Source organism: Thunnus albacares, chromosome 5, assembly GCF_914725855.1.
Source record: "Thunnus albacares chromosome 5, fThuAlb1.1, whole genome shotgun sequence".
Classification (NCBI taxonomy): Eukaryota; Metazoa; Chordata; class Actinopteri; order Scombriformes; family Scombridae; genus Thunnus; species Thunnus albacares.
Window position 1 is genome coordinate 21,468,670 of NC_058110.1, and position 22,777 is coordinate 21,491,446.

General features: G+C 41.3%; 1 protein-coding gene across 2 annotated transcripts in view; it reads right to left on the reverse strand.

Moving 5' to 3' along the window:
• slc2a4rg (SLC2A4 regulator) overlaps positions 1–22,777 on the reverse strand; it is a 46,492-nt gene that overhangs the window by 9,876 nt on the left and 13,839 nt on the right. For both annotated transcript variants that reach the window (XM_044351582.1, XM_044351583.1), the window contains exons 3-6: positions 8,788–8,888; positions 6,232–6,470; positions 3,830–3,930; positions 1,592–1,865 (exon numbers count right to left, since the gene is read on the reverse strand). In XM_044351582.1, coding sequence (XP_044207517.1) covers positions 1,592–1,865; positions 3,830–3,930; positions 6,232–6,470; positions 8,788–8,888 — 715 coding nt within the window. The remainder of the gene's footprint in view (positions 1–1,591; positions 1,866–3,829; positions 3,931–6,231; positions 6,471–8,787; positions 8,889–22,777) is intronic.

Consider the following 22,777-nt stretch of genomic DNA (forward strand, 5'->3'; position numbering starts at 1 on the left):
TGTCCTAAGCCCCTCCTCGGCATATTCACGTGCTTCATACATGCACGCAACAAAACAATATTTACTACTGCACTCACTCACACACACACACACAACTTCCTCTCACGGCACAACAACTTTAAGTAAACGGTGAATGGGACCGCCTCACACCTGTTTGAAGTCTGCCACAAAAGTAATGAGTGTCTCGTCTCCCTGCTTGAATTGGAGTGATATCGCGTTTCAGTTCTAAGAGTTGACTTCCATTGAAAGTCTCTCACTCTGGTGTTGTTGATAAGATTATGCACGGTTTGGTTTTCCCCACACTACAGGCAATAGTCCGATGAGAGCACGTTGCTTTTCATTCTGCTTTCTGTTGATATTCCCGTCTTTTTTCTCTCTCCTTCTGCAATTCATGAAGTCATGTAACTTCCTATCTATCAGTGTCCCACTGCTAGCCTGGCCTCCAAACTTTCTGTGTCATGCGCACAGATATGCAGGTAGGTAGCCTTATTTAGCCTTAGATTATTATTACAGGCCTGTGCCAGCCATAGATGCTGGATTTTTTTCTTATTATTGTCAGAGCATTTCATTAATTGATTGCTGTTGGGATGTATAGAAAATTTCAACAAACGCTTCTAAAATACATTACTTACACTAGCGTTTTGTGTCGTCATGGCTAATGAAAGTTCAAGGATAACCCCAACCACTGCAAATGATTGCATTCAGTATTGAATATTTTAAAGATTTATACTTTAACCAAATATGTTCTTCCAGCTGAAAACATTTCATTTTCACCTCCAAGGGCATATAAGCAAGGAGTGCACATGAATCGGTACAGTTAAGTGAAGGAGAAGAAAAGGAAGGACAAGAGAGGGAGGAGGTATGGATACCCAAAGCTGATGCACAGCAGTTCAGATAAAAGTGTTGCAAGCAGGAATTTTTAATTATTAAAATTCGTGACTAAAGATTTACTAACTTAAAGGTCCAGTGTGTTGAATTTAGTGGCATCTAGCCGAATGGACTTGGCAGAAATGGAATATAATATTCATAAGTATGTTTTAATTAGTGTATAATCACCTGAAAATAAGAATCCTTGTTTTTTCGTTACCTTAGAATGAGACCTTTATATCTACAGACGGAGCGGGTCCTCTTCCACGGTGGCCACCATGTTGAACGTTCACGTTTTTCGTGAGTTTCGTTGCCACTGTAGGTTCTCCTACACCCTTGGAACGGGAGGGTGAGGGCAGGGGTATTCAGTTGGTTGCAATGTGCAACCTCACCGCTAGATGCCACTAAATCTTCCACACTGATTATAAAAAATATTGACTTCATTCTTTATGTGAACTTGGGTTAAAATTTGCAGGAAAGTTTTTGTTCTTTCTCACCCTGATATAAACTCCCACACTGGTGTAGGAGTTAAGTAATTCAGCCTGACCTCAGAGCTTTTTTTTTTTTCTCTACACTGATCTCAAAACCTGCCTCTGCAGAAATCCGAAGCCTTGAGACTTGGTAACAGAATGACTGCTTAAAGTTTTCAGTGTTTTTACTGTTTTAAATGATATTGCAGTGCAAATGTGTGTGTATCCAGTGTCTGTCTTGTGGCATGAATTACCTGGTAGGCGTGGTCAGTGCGGATATGGCAGAGCGTGGAGGGAGCTGATTGGCTGAGCAGTGTTGGGACGTGGCTCTGCAAGCCGTTCATGTTGATGTGTTCGGAGTGAGGGACATCTGTGAGCGGTGGAGGGAAGACGGGCGGAGGACCAGCTGTGGTCGGGGAGGTGGGCGTGAGGCTGGACAAGCCCTCTGTTAGGCTGTCCATGTTGACCTCGATCTCTGAGTAGTAGAAGTCCTCCTCTCCGTCGCTGTAGTCCGAGTCGCTGTTACGCCTGGAGGGAAGCAACAGAAACTACTTAGGAACTCTTTTTACATTTATTTTGGCTCCATTTTAATTTCAGTTTCAGCTCTGGAAATGAGATATTGCATTATACTTTTGAACTTTGGATCAAGCAGCTTTTGGGGGCAGGTTTTTCACCTACTTGGAAAACACTGTAAATGCAGCCACTCTCTTCTTGTGCTCAGCTAACTGCCCTGACCACATCACCTTTATTGATGCATAGCATTTACCCTCTGTTGGTCACTCATGCTAGTAATGTTTGGTATTGTAAACTGTGAACTCTTTATGTGGGCAATACAGGTGTGTTTTAAGATGAAGAGAGTCTTTCCCTTTCATCTCAAAATCCATAAACATGAGTACCAGTCAACACAACATGTGTACCAATCAACACTTTATAGTATTTGAAATTCTACTCCCTTCTCTCTCATCTGCAAGCATTTTGAGGCTCAGGTCCATGTGCACTCTAAGGAATATTAACCTATAGACTGTTGCTTGTGCTTGAGCTTGGCTAAATGGAAAATAAAATTTTAAAAAACTACTTTTTGTCACTGTCATTGACAATTCGGCCTAGAAGTAAATAATAATGCTTCTATTTTACCAAGATAAACAGTGCATTAGATCACAATTATTACAATTATGATTTGGGACCGTAAATGTTAGGAAAAATGCTAACGCCTTCGCCTATGATGTAAAATTTTGCATATCCAAAAGAAGTTACTTTTCGGAACAGCAGGGGGCAGTAATAGCAGGGGAAACAGACAAACAGGCTGGTGATGAAATGACTAATAACTGTGAGGACACCTGGCCCCTTTCCTCAAATACTGTATGAGGTTAATTTAATACTTGGTAACTGTAGGACTCTCTCTCTCCTCTCATCTCAAGTCTACCTGCTGCGGTGGGTAAAAGCTGTGAATATGTGCTTTATTATTGAGAACCTCACTGTATGACTCATTACTGACACAATGAACCACATATGATACCTTACACATTTATATTATATTCAGTCAATCAAGACAGTGTATTTTTTAAGCACTGTGATACTAAGTACATTGTACATTGCTGGTGATATTAAAAGTTCCGTTTCTCTTCACCCGTGTGCAGGAGCAGAAATATTCAAGCTTAGCTAGTCAGATGTAAAGGCAGGCAGTTGGACAGCATCCAAGCTGTGATAAGTCAGATGTGTGTCACTTTTCTTTTCTTACCACACTATTTAAATCACAAAGCTTCGTATTACTTCCTTGAAGCTGCAGAGACAGGATTACTTAACCGACAGTGAAGGTCTTCATTAAAGTCAAGAACTAAGCCTGTAGTTCTATAAAAGACATAATCAGTGTCAATGTCAACAATTACAGAATTTATTCTTAATAAAAAAACATGACTATGAATACAAATAAAACATTCTTTTAACTAATGATAATTTCACAATGAAGATTATCAATGTGACTCATAATAACAATCCTTATATAGCCTGGCGCTCAGAGGAGCAGCTGAGATTGTCACTAAAATGACAATTAAAGGAGTCCACCTTAAGTGAGGCTGGGCTGAAGTCGTTGCTAGCGTTGGGGCTAACACACTTCACTTCAGCTGGGTGGCAAGCAAGACACAGAAACTTGTCTTGGGTCTTGAGGATTTGTAGCGTGCATTCACTGATAAGTAGCCTAAACTGTACACACACTGCACTGTTCACAGCTATACTGCTAACTTCATACTCTCTGCTCCAGTCACCGCAGTTTCACTGTCACACACACGCTCTCTCTCTCTCTCTCTCTCTCTCACGACCGCACACTCGCTACACACTGAGCTATTCTTTAAAAGGAGCTACCCTACTTGTATAACACATTTTAGTTTAGAAAACATCTTCAGATATATATCATTTTTTAAATAATCCTTGATGCTTAGGCCCGGCAGGGGGGTCAACTGGTGGAAACCGTGCCGTATGTGTGACTAGCAACTCACCCCAGGTGGACGGTACGGATGTGTCGCTGGATACCTGAGGAGGTGCTGAGGACCTTTTCACAGTTCTTCCACAAGCACTTGAACATCACCTTCATGGAGTTCTGAAAGAGACATTCACCACAAAGTCATTTTGAGTCTTAAGACCGCTGATTTAGACAGCCTTTAAATGTTAATATAAACATGAAAAAGTGCCTCATAGAAAATGTGTCACAAAATGTAAAGGATGTAACTGATGTCCCCTTTGACATCTGTGTGTTTATGCCATTTATGCATCTATCTTTGGTTTCGAATGCAGATTGCTGATGAGTATCTCATGGGAACAGAGGTTCCTCTGTGTGGATGTGTGGCAGCCTCAATAGAAAAGCCTTCGTGGGGGACTGAACGCCACTCTACAAGGGGCCAAACACTACACCTCATTAGAGAGCTATGAGAGCAGCAAGCCTATAAAAATAGAAACCCAATATGTGACAAGTTCAGGCACATACAGATTGAGAAAGAGAAAGAGACAGACATAAAAAGATAGGGACAGAGAGGGAACAATAAAACTGTACCCTTCTCTGGCTACCTCATAGCATCTTCATGTTCTCTGGCAGATTGATGAGCAGAATAAATGCCATTTTGACCTCTTCCTACTGTCTGTGCACGCTATAGGCTGAAGTATGGATCTACCTTATCAGAATTAGTTTGGTGTTAAGGTGCAGCCTTGATGTTTAACACAACATTCACTTCTCTATGTATATGGACATGTGTGAAAACCACACTGACCTCTTTTTAACCTCAGATCATCACAAGTATTATTTTTAAATGCTTATCATATCTAATCCTTCTCAAATCTGATTTGACATAAAACCCAGGATAACCCTCCTTGGGTCATGAGTAAGCTGTGAGGTGATGGGTACATGGAGTGTTTTTTTGTTGTTGTATTATTATTATTTTTTTTTAAATTTCAATTAATTTTCCCTTTTGCATATTCAGGGCTGGCAGCTGTCCTTTGAGCAGGCAGAGACCTGCATCACTGCTAATGAAAGACAGTGGGTGTGTACTCTCATTACCTTTCAACAGCCTCTGGAGAAAGAAGGGCAAGAAAAGAAGGGAGGGAGGGGGCAGGAGAGACACACACAGGAAAACAGAGCGAGAGAAGTGAGAGTAGAACAGGCTTTATCAATGGTTATGTTAACTCTCTCCTATACTACATATTCCTCAGTACTATTTCTCATAAACTGCTGTCACTCCCTTTCATTCTATTCAATGGCAACATGCCCTTAAACTGCTCCAGTGGTGCTAGTTATATGCATGCTGTTTAAAACAACCCTCCAAATAAAAATGACACAGCAAAGCTACTCTTAAAACCTACAAACAATCAAAAATCACTTAATTCCCTAAGCGTTTTTCTTGCATCTTAACACTATTACAGTAAGACTGGTGATTGCCATGTTTAATAATCCTCTTACTCACTGCCTGCACAAAATCAAACAGCCAACAATCCAAAGGGCAGCCGCTCATAGAAGGTTTAGACCTCTGGGGTTGGCGTCGGCTATATTACAACACAAAGCAAGCCAGCAGGTTAGTTCATGATATATGCCTTCTTCCACCCAACTCGTGGGTTCCTCCCGTCATCCTGTTTCATTTCCTGTCTGCTTATCTATGATATGGCATGAGTCTCTGGCAGCATCGTCCTTGGAGTCTTTATGGTTTTATATATTCGGCATCTCAATAATCTTCACTGCTGCCCGACTCCAGGGGAGGTTGAATTGCAAACTCCCACATATTGTACAGTATATGAACTCTCCCCTGACACTGTATAGCTAGAGGAAATATTGAGATTCATTTCTCTGCCCGTTGTTACCTTGAACCTCAATTCTCTCCTCCTCTACACCCTCTGATAGTCCTCATTTTTATGCATCCCTTGAACCTTTTCTTACTTCCTGCTGTTCATCCCTTCCCCCGTCTGCCTCCTCTTCTTCATTCACACTAAACCTCCCCACCTCACCGCTAAAAGGGCGATGTAGGAGATGGAAAGCTTCTTGACAGAGTAAACACTTTGATGTTCTGGACTATTTCAATAGTAAAAAGTAAAGAGAGAAGTAAAAGAGAGAACATAATCCATCATCCACACGGGCCTTATGTCACAGGCTGTTAAACTGCATGGTGCTTACATTTTCTGAATGCTTCTTGCGGGTTTTCCAAGGTCTTTCCCTGCTACTACTTTAATAGAAATAACAAAAGCACATCAGAGATGTTTCTCTACAGCTGTGGCCCTGAAGTATTACACAGCATGCACCAATTTAGGTTGGAAGTGGAGTGGACAGAATCTAAATTACACATACACTTACAGGATGTGAACTCCCTTCTTCTGCTTCTTACAGCAGGACATGAACGTCACATTTGACGCCCATCCGTACCTTTCGTTTTCGAGGTATGGGGTCCTCAAACATGAAGTGCGTGCTTTCTGTGACGTCCTCGTTGACATCATCACCCTGGGACGAGAGCAGGAAGTTCTTGTTGGCATCGTTGGAGAGAGGTGGGGACGGTGTGGAGGGCACTGATTGGTCACTGGCATCCCAACTCCAGTTGCCGCTGGTCGAACTGCTGTAGCTGGCTGACAGCACCTCTTTCCAAGCCCTGCTGGCTGGCTCTGGGACTGGAATTTAAAAAATACATACATTTAAAAGAGTACTCCCATGACATAGCATTACACTCCAATAACATTGTTGGACTCATGATGGCATTTTTTAAAAAAGGACCAAAAATTGGTGCAGCAGTAATTTTTTTTATTCCATGCTTTCTTCTTCCTTGTCAAAACCTGACACCTACATTACCCACAATGCAACTTGGCTGAGGACAGTTGTCTATTGTTTGTACTACCCAAGACCTGTGAACAGATGTTGGTGTGTAAAATCTGTGCAGTTCCACTTTAACTTCAGATTATCACCTGAGGGAAGGCAGCTTGGAAGTGAATGGTTGAAAATAGTTTAAAATTAGACAAATATGAACAGGAGCTTAGAAAGCCAAATGTAAACATAATTATAATTGTGCACTACTTTGAAAAGCCTGAAGGAAAAAAAAAATCTTGGCTACATGATACATGGACAATATGATCAACAATCCTGACCAAATCCTACCTCTGAAATGGAAATGAAAACATGGAATCGTTCAGAAGCTCTAAGCCATGACAGCCTGTTTGATGCATACATTATAATATCTTTAATACTCTTAAATAATCTTACATTAAGTAGATACCGCACTGTCCCCAACATTTTTCATTTAGCTATACTGAACTCTGCCCATTAAGCCCACCATGGCTTTAATTGATTGGACAAGATACTATACTATTTCTCTAAGTTGTGGCCCCCAAACCCTTTCTATACACTTTGGCCTTTTGACCAATCCAATAAGGCTTAACCTATAAGACTCTATAATCCCGCTGGTTTGAACTGACTTTAACTGCAGCTCAACATACTAAAAGACAAAACATAAACCCCCAGATAGTGCCAAGCGTAATATTGTGCATGTTGGGGATTAACTTATACCAACCAATAACTATTTTCTATAGAAAATTAAGCTCATATGAATATGTAGCATAAATCATTCTGTGTATGAGGATTTCTGTTTCACAGAATTACTAAGACCCTGAGTGGGCCAGACAGCATGGCCAGTCCTATTTCAACTTCTAAAAGAGACAACATGGGGAAATTGTCACAAAAAAATTTTTTAATGTGTTAGGGGAGGCGTGGAGTGAGTGGGGGTTGGACTATACAATAGAGCATTTACTGCAACTCAAAACTAGGGCCACACCTAACGATTATTGTCATTATGATTAGTTGTTTTGTCTATAAAATATCTGAAATATGACTTCAAATGTCTTGTTTTGTCCATACAAAACCCATGTTTAGCTCTCTCAAACCCAAAGTATCTTCTGTTACTAATGACTGCTAAATTCTACAATGACAAAAACAACACCGCAGGGTGCAAAAACAGTAGCCTTCGTTTAATGCAGAATTAAAAAAAAACAAAAAAAAAGCTGACAGGACTTTGACCGTCTGGCAGAGTTGGCATGATGACGGCAACCACGGCAATACTGGAAACAACAAAAGGAGCTGTGGTGCTATGGTCAAGACTGAACAGTTGGCAACAGGTGCTGTGCTTGGGTAGACATGCATGTATAAAGATAAGGGGATAGCGCTTATAATACTGTAAGACTCCCTTCCATTAGGTGAATACAGGTTCAAACATAAACAACTCATCAGCTAAGTCACCATAAGGCCCTAATCAGACAGAGCACTTTTTATCAGCCTGGAGCTTTTGGTTTACTGCTTTTGCGTTGCTGAGTGCCTCGCGTTTTTGCAGGAGCGCCCTGAACATCTTGAGCTAAAAAACTTGATCATTTGTGTTTTTTCCCCATTGTCCAATCGGATGAATTGAGAGGCGAGCCTTCTGTGGTGGTGAAGACAACGAGTGGAGACAACAATCATGGAGGACAAACTACTGGTGACTGTTGCTGGATACCCAGAGCTATATGACTTGACCAACTGTAGTTGCCATGATCAATAACTATCTAAAAAAATAAAAGTAGGTACAGATCTGAATTTAATTCACAGCAAAATAACAGTTAGGCTAAGGACAGGTGGTTGCCTAGCAACAATAATAAAAAAGACACAGCAAGCTGCTCTTTTTTTAAATTGTAGGCTTCAACAAAAAAGGAAGTGCTATGCGCCTCGTGTTTTGCAACCTGCAAAAAGTGCTCTATCTGATCGGCGCCGTAGTCAGGGAAAACACCAAATGATGTATGATGAATTTTTCTTCCTGCTTCACCTGTCTGAGAATGAGAAACCTCAGTGTGATTTAAAGTGAGTAATCTCGATTTGTCTAATACAGTGGATGAGACAGTATTTGATGGAGTAGCTTCAGCTGCAGGTTCAGTATGTGCAAAGATGAACACACTGAGACAGTGGTGTTACCTGTGGGTGCAGAAGAAGGGTAGAGCACCAAAGGGGATGTGGACAGTGAAGTCAGGACGGTGGCAGCCATCACCTCCTTATCAGCATGACCTGAGGGCTTCCTGCAAAACACAAAAATACAGATTGATCACATAGGAAAAGGTCAAGTGTAGATTATCAGCAGTGCTCTTGTCTGCCATTCTTCAGACGCACTCTGTGAAATATTTTTTTCGTTTTGACTGTTTATGAGATTAATGGAAAATTATTCTAGAAGCAAAAGCCTGGCCAAGTCACTAGAGAAAACTACAAATCTCTGTAGCCCCCAAAAATATCAACAGAGATGGTAGATGAAATTTGGATGATGTAACGAGCAAAATCAACAAAAGAAATAGCCAGAGCACAGCGGGACCCAAAAGTACATGTACAGCACGTCTTGGGTAACTTACTGTTTGTGTGTGTGTTTGAGTTATGTGCATGTGTGATGGAAAGCGTTGAGAGTGAAAAGGTTTTGTGGTGCATTTCTGCACTGCTTGTGCAACCACCGCTTCTAGAAGGAGAGAGACGCTTGTTCCTCTCTTCCTGCTCAGTACACCCCATGCTGAGCAGTCCACCCTCAGCTTTAACCTTATTTATACTGCCCACTTGAACTGGCAGAGTACACATACACTTAGTGCAGACTCAAAAGTATGCACACATGCACAGTGAGCCCATAGAGTATGCTTTGGCATCCGGCAATCTAATAAAAATGTGACTGAGCACAACAGTAATTTGTGTCACCCTGCAATGAAGCGCAGACTTCTGCGTAACTTATTCCTTCAATCTATTCTATCTTGCACTCTTCACCTCTGTTCTTATCGTCTTTGAAAGCAAAACGCAGGGAAAATTATTTAAGGCAGGGCCAAGGACTCACCCACACACTTGTGCACTCCCACACACACTGATTTGCATCATACATTTCTCATGTTAAATCCCAAAAAAAGCAAGCTGTCAAAACCAATACAATGAAGCGAATATATATCTACCATGCACTGTATGGATGTATGCAACATCCAAATCCTGGAGAATATAAACATATGAACAGACACACTAACACAGCTCCACTAACACAAAACTGACACACACACACACTGATGCACAAAGACACACAGAGTGGAAGATACACATGGTCTGCAGCTTTAAGAGGTCCTTGTCCCGCCCCCAGACTTCTCCACTACACAACCAGAGTAAACTGGTTTAAGGCATTCTCCTAGCCAAGCCCTAAGCCCTGGCAGAGATCCACTCTGAGTCTCAGTACAGACAGACACACACACACACACACAACGCAAAAACTTCACTCTGGAGTCCACAAACACATACAGAAGTACACTGTAAATCAGTGAGCGTACGTGTACCTGCGCACATACACACACTGTTAGAAGTGACTAGTCTCTAAAACATTTCATGGACACAGAAAAAGTTCAAAAAGTGGCTCGGCTCCCACGCTGATGAGAATGTGTTGGATGGGAAGCAAACAGATCACCGAGGAATGCACCAGATATGAAGGAATCTCTCAGAGACTGTCTGATTGTCCACAGCTATGTTCACTCAAAAGATGCCGGTTTTTTACTCTTTAACGTCTCAGAACACCGCTGAAATGTGTGTGCGTGTGAACTCTGTAGTACAATGTGGGCAGCTGGCAAAACAGTTTCGTTATAATTATAAAGTGCCAGTAATCACAGTATGCAAAGAATAATATCCACACCACAGCTAAAACAGAGAACATACCCAGAGGAGAGGCGGATAACAAACATGTACACAAGACTCACCACACATGCATAAATACACACACACAGTCTGGACGAGAGATAAAGAGATAACAAGATTAGCCGTGTCCTGTTTCAGTCATTAGCCTTGTTTTCAGCGCTAAACAGGGCCAGCCAGGGACACACTTTTGATTTATGTGCCTCTGCCTCTTTCTTAATAACATTTCTGTGCTGTTTTTCTCATTTTCTTGCCAACACGGACAACGTGTTGTCAGCTTGACGCTGGACTTAAATAAATGGTGCTTTCAAACCATCAAAACGCGAATGGGAAAACGGACTCCTTGTGAAGTCTCATTTGGTCTGCCTATGGTGTGGAAAAGTGGTATACTAATAACATACCACTGACAGTCATGCATGTCTGTTTTTGGTGTATTTGTGTGTATCAGTGAGGCAGATCAGAAAACACACACACACACTGGAAGACAACCAGCCTATTACTTGATTCCAGGGCTAATTCAAACTTTAGTATCCCCCTCTCTCTCACGGACGCACGCACACATACACACACACACACACACACACACACACACACACACACACACACACACACACACACACACAGATACGGGCACACACCAGACCCCATTAATACCCCCCACCAAACCCTGATTTCCTGACATTGAGGTTTTTCCTTTCCTCTGCTTCCTGGCAGAACTCTGATGCTCCACTGCAGTTTCATTACATCTGGTGCGAGTGTTTGCGAGTGTCTGTGTGTGCACGTGTTAAGCAATAAACAACCCTAACTGGAAACTGCTTGGCATCCTCTTTATCACATTCTTCATGTAAATTATAAATCCATTATAATTTTGTTTCTCTGTTCAATGCTGTATTCTGTTAATTTGTGTTCTATTCAGTACACATGGGAGAGTGATCCTCCCTTTTATTTTAGGGAGTTTTTCCTTATTCTAATCGAGGGTTTAAGGACAGAGGATATTGAATTGCTGGCAATAAAAATAAAACTGACTTGGCTTAACAGCATGTTTTAGACACTCTGTCTCAGAGGGCCAACTGCAGATTGACTCTTATTCATGCTGACAGCGGTAAAGCTAACCTGTTGCTATCAGACCGACTTTGATATCAATGTTTACGCCGAGTAAGAAGCAGATGGCTGCCACATTCTGCCATCATAAAACTAGCTTGCTTCGATAACTGCCCCGCCATTCTTGATCACTGCTGATGAACACATCAGTGCCTGCAGATACGCTAAATGATACTGTCTGCTTCTCTCTCCATCACTTCTCGTCTGTCTGTGAAATAATTATGGAGCCATTAAACAAGGAGGGAATGAAGGACAGGCTAAATAGTGACTGCACTAAAGCAACAGGAGATCTGTCTGCATCTTCTTATGGGAAGTGTGGGAGCTTTATTTTGGAGCAAGTTAAACCGGGGATGCCTTTATTTAGCACCTAGAAAGAGGCAACTGGAGAGCAAAGACTGTTGACAACAAAGTTGGTCTCTCTTTCTCTCTCTCTGTTTGAGTGTGTGTGTGTGTGTGTGATATATATATACACATATACATATATATATATATATATATATGTGTGTGTGTGTGTGTGTGTGTGTGTGTTTGGGTTTTTGGTTTTTGACTTCCCAAATCTGGATATTTACAAGAGCCTTTCAGTCAAACCATGGTACATTTATGGCATGCAGTAAATCTAATGATGGCACAGTAAATATAACAGCCCATCCCCCAAATGTGCATATGAACATGTGTAGGCACATACACACACTGTGTGGTAACTGAGCTATTTAATGTAGTGTAGTGACACCATTCATACTTGGAGCTGTCAAATTTACGAGCCCTGTCACTGACAAATGTGCATTTTATGAGACAGGTACTATGCATCAATGGGGAAGTCTTCACCCTATTTACTGTACCAACGTGCGTGTCTGTGTGTGTGTGTGTGTGTGTGTGTGTGTGTGTGCAGAACATGCATTTGTGGATGCCTCTGGTTGGAGCATTTGGCACACTTTAGTACATCCACAAACAAAACCATACACTCACCTCCCACCCCCTTCCTTACCTTCCTTCCTCCCTCAACTTGTATTGGCCTTGACTGGGCCAAGAACCCTCCCCTCTGGCAGCGGCACAACACATGGGCCAGCTTAAGTCAACAAACCAGGCCCAGGCACATACAGAGAAAGGGAGATAGAGAGCCTACGGCTTTGAGCCAAGCCGACACAAGTAGCAACAACAAAGTCAGAGTGTGGAAAAGAGGGAAGTAACATGTATCCATGCACGTGTGTATCTGTGTATTGTGTGAGCAAATGAGCAATGACTCCAATATCACCATCATTTCATCAAGTAACAGTAAATTACTTTGAGTCCATGTTCAGACAGATTTTAGTGGAATCATTTTCATAATTAACTTCCCAGTACTTGGATACACTTGAAAAAAAAAAAAAAAAAAAAAAAAACTTCCAACACAGTACATTTCCACATGAACTCCCAAGAGGACACTTGGACTTTGATACTGAAAATGGTGATATGATGCTGCTGAGTTTCTGTTTGGCACCCCACACCATCACCTCCCATCCAGTACTATAGCGGTCTCTGTGCTGTTGTTGGGGAGATGAGAGACTCTATATTTAACACGACACCTCTGCTCCTGTTACCAGCCCAACTGAAATCCCTGGGATCTGCCTGCTTTATTAGCACACATTGCGCTCAATAGAAGCCCACTTCAGATCCAGGCCAACACACATAACAACTCTAAAATGCGACAAAGAGGCCACACATGTCTAAAAACTTGACATGTTTATCACTGATGTACTGAACTTCTTACTTCTATTTCCTAACCTAATCTAATCACTGACCCTTCCTGCATGTGTGTGTATCCCACCTGTTTGGCAAAGCCACGACTCAGTTTGCCAGAGCATGACTTCACAACCCCCCCGCCATCTCACACACAACCCTTTTCTTTCTGTAAAGAAGCAAAACCACTGACATTTTACAACAGCCTTCCAAGTCTGTAGCTACAGGGGGTGATTGTTTCGTTCTCAAAAGACAGATTTTAGGTGGATTATCACTTTAAGCCCCGGACAACACACTAGAGGTCTATCTTGTTTACCTAGAAAAATACTGTGTGTCACACAGGCTGCTTGGAAGAAGCCAGTTTTAGAAACTAAAGAGAAAAGAGGAAGACAGAGTGGAAAGGGTTGGGCAGTATCCGTAGATTTCATTGTTATAAGTTGGCTGTCCAAGAAGCTTATAGCCTACATTTTGTATCAGCATGATTCACGGCTGTGTTGAGTTCAGTATGGTAGGTCTTGTTGTCGCTGCCAACAATGATCCCCCCATCTCTCAGCCCCAGTGGTGGTCGCTTTAAATAGCACTTATCCATCCAATGTGATCATGTCATCAACCTGATCCCCAAAACAGCCATCAGAGTGTATTTGTGTGTCTCTGTATGTACTGTACCGCTTACGTGTTTGTGTCTGCTTCTTCATATCCAAAGCAGATGTGTGTTTCTCAGATTGGCACGGACACCGCTGTGTGACCTTGGCGGTTAAGGAGTCGAAAAGCACCGTCACACGTGTAAACATCAATTTTCTGTGTGCTGTGTTTGAGTCCTGATAGGATACACACTGACCGACTGTGTTTTCATGTTGCTTTTTTTTTCTCTCTGTCTGTTTTTCTTTTTTATCTCTGCTGAACGCAAACAAATGCAAATACACACAGCGGTAGAGATATGCGCACCCAAAATAGGTGATTCCAGTCGTGAGATAGACTTTTCCTTAGGCAAAGCTTTTCATTAACTCATCTCTAAAAACATATGCCCACATCGCTCATCCTCACGCACACACTCAGGAGGGAGAGATCGTGAGGGAAGGCTGACAGAGAAAGAGACGGCAACCACGAAACCACAAGAGCATTGTTAACCATACATTTTTCTGTCATGTGTTCTGATATGCATCTCTATTTCTTTTTTTTCCTTTCAGTCTGTTTAAGGCTCAAAGGATCCTGACTGGCTGTGGGGGGAATTTGGACTGTGCACTGTTTATGTAGATGAGCCAGTGTGTGTTATCCTAAAGCATGAGATGTCATAGATAAAGATGAAGATGAGGGCTTTTGAAAAGTGCAGCGATGCGAATGGTATGATGTGGTCTGACTGGTATATCCTGTATTATTATGAGGTAATGTAGTGACAGCTGAGGCTGACCAGGCTGGTGTTGATGATGTCTGCCCCATCCATACCCACTATTAATAACACACCCACTGCTCTCAATGGCTCAGTCCCCATCATCCTGCCTCCAGACTGTCGCTATAGGGATGAGTATGGTTAAAATTTGATCTTTATCTTATCCATGCTCTTATTGGTCTAGTTCTTTATTAATACTCTTATCGGTTCTTTTTCATTATTAAATAATTGAGTTGTATGAATCATCATTTTAAAAAAAGAATAAATTCAGAATAGCATTAGAATAGATTTAAATATGTTGACAAAATATTGTTTTTATAGCAGCAACAGTGCTGTTTAAAACAGCGAAGCCACGATAAAAAACTCAATAATATCTCACTGGAAAGAAATCTAAAAATATCAGTAAAATAAATAATATTCCCCAACATCAAAATACTGTGTGAAGTTTAGAAAGAATGAAGAACGCAGACATCAGTCAGTGTCAGTCATTCCTCCTGTCCTCTGTCCTCCTCCCTCTCCTGCTGGTGTGATTCACTGCCTGCAGGTACCGCTGGTAGAGGGAGGAGGGGCTGGTTTGGGAAGGGAGCTGCCATCTCAGCCAGTAGCTAAGTTTACAAGACTTTACCAAATTTTAATATATATTACAAACTAATCTAAACAGTTATGCTACATACAGACAGCTTTCGCTATTAACTTCACCAGCGCGCTGTGGTCGTGTAAAACGTATTGGGAGACTGCGGACAAAGCAGTAGAAAATATCACTTTTGTACATGTTTATGCTTGTTGAACAGGTGGTTTGATAAAGCACGTATTGGCTTTTTATTTTTTTATTGCAGTTACAGTAACAAATGTAGTTGTCGTCAACTTTTATCTTTCTCTTTACCTGGTTCACTGCCTCCACCACGGCCTCCCTGCTCTGTGTGTGTGTGTGTGTGGAGGAGCTGAGCCCCAACCTCGGTCAAACACCGACAAAAAGAGCATAGGAGAGGACAGAGAAGCTAGCGTGACCATAAATGACAGAAAAACGTGGTAGAAAACTCTTAATATAGTTTTTTTTCTGTTCATTTGGCTTAGGCGCTGCGAAAAAACACTTGGGCGCTGCGCCTAAGTGTTATAATAGTAGTGAAAACCCTGACTGTATTACGTAATGTCCTCCGTCTCTCTCTCTCACTACCTTGCTCGCTCTGCAGGCAGATGGCCATGATTGGCAGTAAACACTCTATCCTCTGACCTGACAGGCCTGTGCCCCCATGTTTTACAGCTGTGATCCCCTGCCTCTGCCCTCATTGCTCTCTCTTACTATTTTTCCTGTTTTTGTATTTATGACATGTCTCTGTAGAGAACAGCATGTATTATAAATACAGAATTAATAAAAATGTATTGATATTGTGTTGTGCGTGTGTGTGCATCTTTGTAATTCATTCATTACTGTGCAGTCTATACACATGTTGACCCTTACGCAAGTCCCCAGGCTCTGAACCCCCTGGAGAGGGAGAGGCTGTTGTAGGCAGGAGCTGTGTCTCTTTAATGTGGGCTGTGAGTGTAATGGCTATTCAGTCCCTGGACAAAAAGCCTTCTCTTTCTCTCTCTTGATCCTCGAATGCAATCTGTAGCCTTAGGGCCAAGCGCAAACAACGGACAGCTTTGTTCGGGCAAAATAATAGAGGATAGACACAGAGCAAAAGGCATGATTCCCTCAGTGATGTCTGACTCCCCACATCTACACTGTCCGTGATAAACTACGCAGACAGGATCATATACACTTGTATATTTCACTTTTACAGCAAACATCCCATGTCACCATCAGAGGTGCGCTTGTAATGCAGGTTCCCGTGAGTAAATGTTGACTCAGCACATGCAATCAACTGGCTGATGACAGAGTAGATTCATGACGCACTACCTGAATTACATACTGTGGCCATATCTTAAGTAAACAGCTAGACATGGCGATATTGCAGATAATTACTTTTGCAGTGTCCCACACAGGCAGTCCTGCCTTTACCCCTTACAAAACCCTCCAACAAGTTGCATGTTTGGTAAGTTGCATCCATTACCTTATGCCTAATGTCACCCTGCCTACTACTTCCATCCCACTTTAAGACATTAAATCCTAACCACAATTTCTTGCACACCTAAAACTATTTAAAACAGTTAAAGAAACCTTGATTAGTCATCTGTAGATGGAGCATTCACTGCATAATTTACCAATACATTACACCTCCAATGTTCATGTCTGTGGGTGAACTGGCTAATGTGTACCAGTACCTTACTTTATTACCCCACTGTCACTTCAGCCTACACAACAAGATTAGCTTGTAGCTATAGCAACTTCCCTCACAACTTCTATCAGTCCCCCTTCAATAACAATGTTGTTGCTAGGGGAATGCAAGGAAGTCTCTCCTGAGTAGTGGCCTTAGTTTTACTTCCCTTTTTCTACAGTGTTTCTAAAACACTGCATCCTTCTCAACAAGCTTGTCCTCTTTCATTCGAGTCATGGGCCTCGAGTCATTGGAGGAGAAGCTCAGTTCAAGTTCAGAGGGTGCAGCTGTGAGGCCCAAAATAAGATCTGAAACTGATGTATCCATAATTGTGGCTAGATTACCAAAGGAAGATGGGGAAAATATTCTTGCTAAGATTAAGCAGCTTTTCATGGAAGGTAAGGGTCAGGGCCGAGGTAATAAGACTCAAATTGTTGATGCAGCACATCTATGTGGTAGAGGAGGCCAACCAGGGCTGGTGAAAGTGCAGTGTGCATCCACAGAGGAAAAAATTGGCATTCTTTGCCAAAAGCATAAGTTGAAGGACCACTCTAGACATCTAAAAATGTGTAAATTAAGCCACATCTCACACTGACCAGCTGATTAAGCTGAACTTGAAAACACTGCTAAGGGAAATTCCCACCGGGAAAGATTAGGCCTACTTTATCCATGCACTGTTTTACTCTGCAGATCAGCTGTTAGGTCAGAAAGAGCTGTTGTGGCATATTACAGTGCGCAGCATGCATAGAAATACGTTCTATGGTTGAGAAAATGTAGTGCTAAAGGAAAAGACTGTCTGAAAGGAAGGCAAAGCGGTGAATATATTCTAAATATAGTGTACACTTAAACAGATATTGATTTTTTTTTTAGGTGGGCCTTTATTTAGGTGGCTAGAATACATTTTGCTGATGTCCCTGCCCCAAGCAGTACATTACTTAGCTTCCGTGCCGGTACTCCTGTCTGCTTCCTCAAACTGGGGGGGTAATACACTGACTATGGACAACCCCACTTCAAAAAAATACAAACTATCCCTTTAAGGTATTGCTTGTTTCACAGGTGGTAGAGGATAGAGCTTTGTTCAATTTGATCGTAGATCATTGTCAATTACCAGATCATTCATTACTGTGGATGAATTTTAGTGTTGGTTATAAAATGCTCCAGTCTCAAGAAGTATTTGCTACAGCTAAACAGATTAAAACGTCGGTGAAACAAACTCTGCCAGATACCTTTTTAATCTCAGATATGGGAGGTACAGCTATGTTGAAACTTATTGAGAGATTACAAACTTTTAACAAAACACAAGAGGAGCTAGATAAATGGTACAATGAGTTTTGTATACACGTACTATCAGAGTTAAATGATAATGTGGATAAGCCTAAATTTAGGAAATCAAATGCTCTACAAACGAAGATATCAAAGAGGACAAGTAATACATTTGGAGCAGATACAAGCAAAGAATCCACAACATTTTTGGAGTGAGATAAATAATTTGGGCCCAAAATTCTTTAAAAAGATTCCTATACAGGTTTGGTGTGAAGGAGAAATATTATCGGACTTGGTTAAGGTATTAAATGAATGGGAGGGAACTTCTTCTGGTCTCAAGACAGTATGAAAACTTTGATGATGAATTTTATGAACGCATTGTTGTTTGAAGAGGGAACATGTTAAGCACTATCGGCATAGTGATGAATTTTTAATTCCTAAGACCTAAGTAGAGAAGAAGTCCAAAAGGCATTTGAGACCACTAAATTTAAAAAGGTTTTGGCATGGATGAGTTGCCTAATGAAGTATTGAAAAATGTTTGATTCATTGTATTGCTTGCTGAAAACAAGTTTTGATCATAGTATTCCTCCATCTTAAATAATAGATTAGTACAGTTTTTAGAGTAAAACAGTCTACAAGAGGAACACAATGATTTTCAAAGGGGAAGAGCCTGTATAGATCATATTTAAACCAAAATCTACAGCGGTTAGAAACAGATTAAAACACAATAACTGATTTTGCTGATCATGATTTCCTGAAATATAAGAATATAAGAAGAAATATATTACCAAATAGGTGTTAATGAATAATTCTATCAAGCTGTTAAGTCTTTATAAAGGACACCCACCGCTCGTGTAAAAGTAAATGAGTATCTTACAGAACGGTTTTCTACGCCCTCTGGTGTTTAACAAGGTGATGTTCTATCAGAAACATTGTTTGATGTTTTTATGAATGATTCGGCTAGAGGGGTAAAGCAGCTGGGGAAAAAGGTATTATGTGGCCGTGTACTTGTAAACATTCTTCTTTATGCGGATGATACTATTTTGCAGTCAGAAAATAAGGAAGATTTACAATCAAAAAAAAAAAACACAACGCATTTTCCAAAACCAGGTGGAGAAAATACAGATGTTACGATTGAGTACTCTAATAGTAGATAAACGTTCTTTTCTCATTTCAGGTGGCCTAAAATAAGCGCTTCATTTAAAAATAAAATTATGTGCATCCTAAAATAAAGTGGATCGATCACATTGGGCTCTTAGATCGTTCCTATTTTCTGCACCTACAGTACGGATTTGAGTGGGTATGTTTGCTCCGGAGATTTTTGCTTTGTCTGTAGTGGCACTTCACAATCACCACGGTCTCAGAACATATGAGACAAACTGGTTTTGAACTGCCCGTGAACATATTTGCTCTGATCTGCTAAACGTGCTGCTAACAATACGCTTTCTGTCTGGGGGTAAAGGTGTCCTCTCTTTGTTCTGTTTTCGCTGTGTACTTTTCTTGTTTAAGAGCACTTTTTTCTGACTCGTGTCACGCCTCGTCTCTGGTCTCCCTGACATGCTGGAGTCGGTTGGCAGAGCCCTGAAGCTCCGCCCTGCCCTTACACAGAGTGGAGTGGCTCGCTGATCGCTGGTTTATTCAAAGTTTATCAATAGTAAACATATCACCTGTCAAAATTGCACCAAATTCAACACTTCACTCCCTTGGGTCCCCAGCCATACACCCGCCAAGTGTGAAGTCAATCGGATGAACGCTTCAAAAGATACACGAAGGGCATACATACATACATACAGAGATTCCTTCCTTTAGTAGATAGATGTTTGGATGATGTTTATGTTTATGTTTGGATGATATTTATGTATTGTGTTGTTAGATGATGGTTAACATGCCGGAATATTTGGTTTGTTGTTAGAGGATGGGACATGTAAATGACACGGAAATTCATTCATTCACAAGTTGATTTAGCATGCCAGCTGAGTTGTTTGTTTGTTTTTTTTATTCTTACTGAAAAACCCTATCTGACATCCATTCAAATCATATTTTCACATATCTAAATAATCCAAACCACTTTGGGCTAGACTGAGGTTTTGCCTCTCCAGAATCACAGAGACACGTCATCTTCTTCTACGAACAACTGAGCTGACTGTTTGTTATGCGGATGTTAAGGGAAACCAGATCAAATCGAGCCTGCTAAGTTCATTCTGCATATCATCAACTAAACCTGTTTCCCTCTGAATTAAACAAGACAAAGGGGGGGGGGGGATAATGGGATAATGTCACAAGACAGACTTGGATATACAATTCAGAAATAACACAAAATAGCAACCGAAGTGGAGAAACTGAAAAAGAAGACAAGTTTTGATCTTGAAACTTAGAACTAAGATTAAAATGGCGGAGAGCACCAAACAGAGCGGTCAGTTCTCTTTCTGCAGCACTCATACTCTTATTTTGTTCCTCATTCTTCACTTCCCACTCCCTCTCTCGCCTGCTCTTGAGATTTGCTCTTCTGCCATCACAAGCCGAAGCAGGCCTTTGCCTGGTTTCCTGTGTTTTGCGAAAGCAAACCAACACTGTTCCAAAGCCACTCTGCTCTACTTACTCCCATGAAGCCAAATATCTGCAGGGCAGCATGAGACAGACGAAAAATCCTGCCAGTAAAATAAACTGATCATAAACTGATCAGTATCTTTTTCTTGAAATGAGGGAGCTGGAGCTACAGCAGAAAAAAAAAGTGCAAGAAAGGAAAAGGAGCAGTTAGTGGAAAAATGGCTGCGGACTTTTGAGGGAGTGTGATGAGACATGTGGATGAGCTGAATTTTCGCAGACTCCTCCTTCCCAAACATGCAGTGCCAAAAGTAAACACACCCACAAATAAGCGGTGCGGCTAGTACTTATGGTCCTTTGTAAATGAGCACGTGTGTGGAAGAGAGAGAGAGGCAGACCCTTATCTATATACGCTGTTATAAACTATGCAGAAATAAATGACGATGAAAACATTTGAAGCGAAACAACCGAACAAAAGCACAGTCGCACAGTGGACCTTTCAAACCCTCAGAGCCAGCATGCCAATTTTATCTGCCTCTCTCTCCAAACAGAAATGTGTAGCATATTAATGACATAAAAAGGGTAATAGCCCATAAATAGTCAGATTTTTTTTAAATCAACTCACACTACTATTTCAACTTCAATATCTGATGCCTGAGCTGCATTATCACAAACTATGATTAAAAACTGATCTGTGTCTAGCAATCTGGTGTCTCAAAGGTCAGACACACTTATCATGTTCCCACAATTTAAGAACAATTTACAACCTACAGTTTATATCGAGGCATTTCAAAATAATACAGCACACTCACTTTGATACTCAAACTATTCTTGTTTCTGCCAAAGCTGTTATTATTGCTTTTATTTGCATAATGAAAAAAAACGTACAAGTCAAAAGTGCAGTTTTTATGAGCATGTATAATTACCATATGCTCACATAATCAAATATTATGACAAATAAATAAAACATAATGATTCAATCTATTTCTCAAGAGACTAAAAACGAAAAGTATAGACTTACACTCCATTGATGAACTGAGCATTTACAGGATCACTAGATATGTCTAACTTACATGTAGTTGCTGTCTAGTATCTGGGTATTTAAAAACATGTCAATCAACTTAATAGAGGATGATAGTGGGTTCTATTAATTTTGGTGGTGGTGAATGAGCCTTTAATTTCATGATGTGACCCCCATGCTTAAGTTACTAGAAAGCTGTAGTACATCACTCCATCTTTGGACCCCAAAAGGCCCCTGTCAGACTGTACTGGATACTGATTAATGCAGCAAAGAAAAAGCCATAAACCAAATCTAAAAATGTTGGATCTTCTGGCCATGTGTCTACAAAAGCCAAGCACTTCTCTCCAAATTATCAGTGTTTCAACATCCTACAGGAGTAGGCTATGACACTATAGGGAGTAAAGAAAGGAAAACGGCCCCTCTATCACCCTCCAATGTCAGCGATGGGATAGTTAATAAGATGAATGAAGGCAATAAGAGCACATTGTGGAAACACTGGAGAGATGATGATGATAAAACCTAGCGTCTACATACAGACAGCTGCGGAGAGACGGAGAGCTGCTGTTCCACGAGATATCTGAGAAGATATTACACCCTGACTCTGCACCCGACTGCTGGTTTTTACTCTTTTACAAACATGCTGAAATACGATGGCTGCGTTGCACAAAACAGGATGAGAATGACTGCTAGTTGGATGCGACTGGCTGGTCCCCCCTGTGAGAGTCATGCATTTTCAAACAAGGCCAAACTCAGGCAACGGTCAGACTAGGGCAGACTCTTTCAGCTGCCATCCTCTCCTGCACAGACAGACAGACAGATGGGAGAGCTTGCCAGACGCAGCTAGCAGCTCTGGCCTGGGGAAAGTCATGCCTTGTGTGACTGAAGTGTTTTTCTGTCAAACAGTCAGGCCTCTCTACAGCCAAGACTCTTCGCTCTCAGACTCATAGACACACTTAACCAAACGCACACACAGATTCGGTT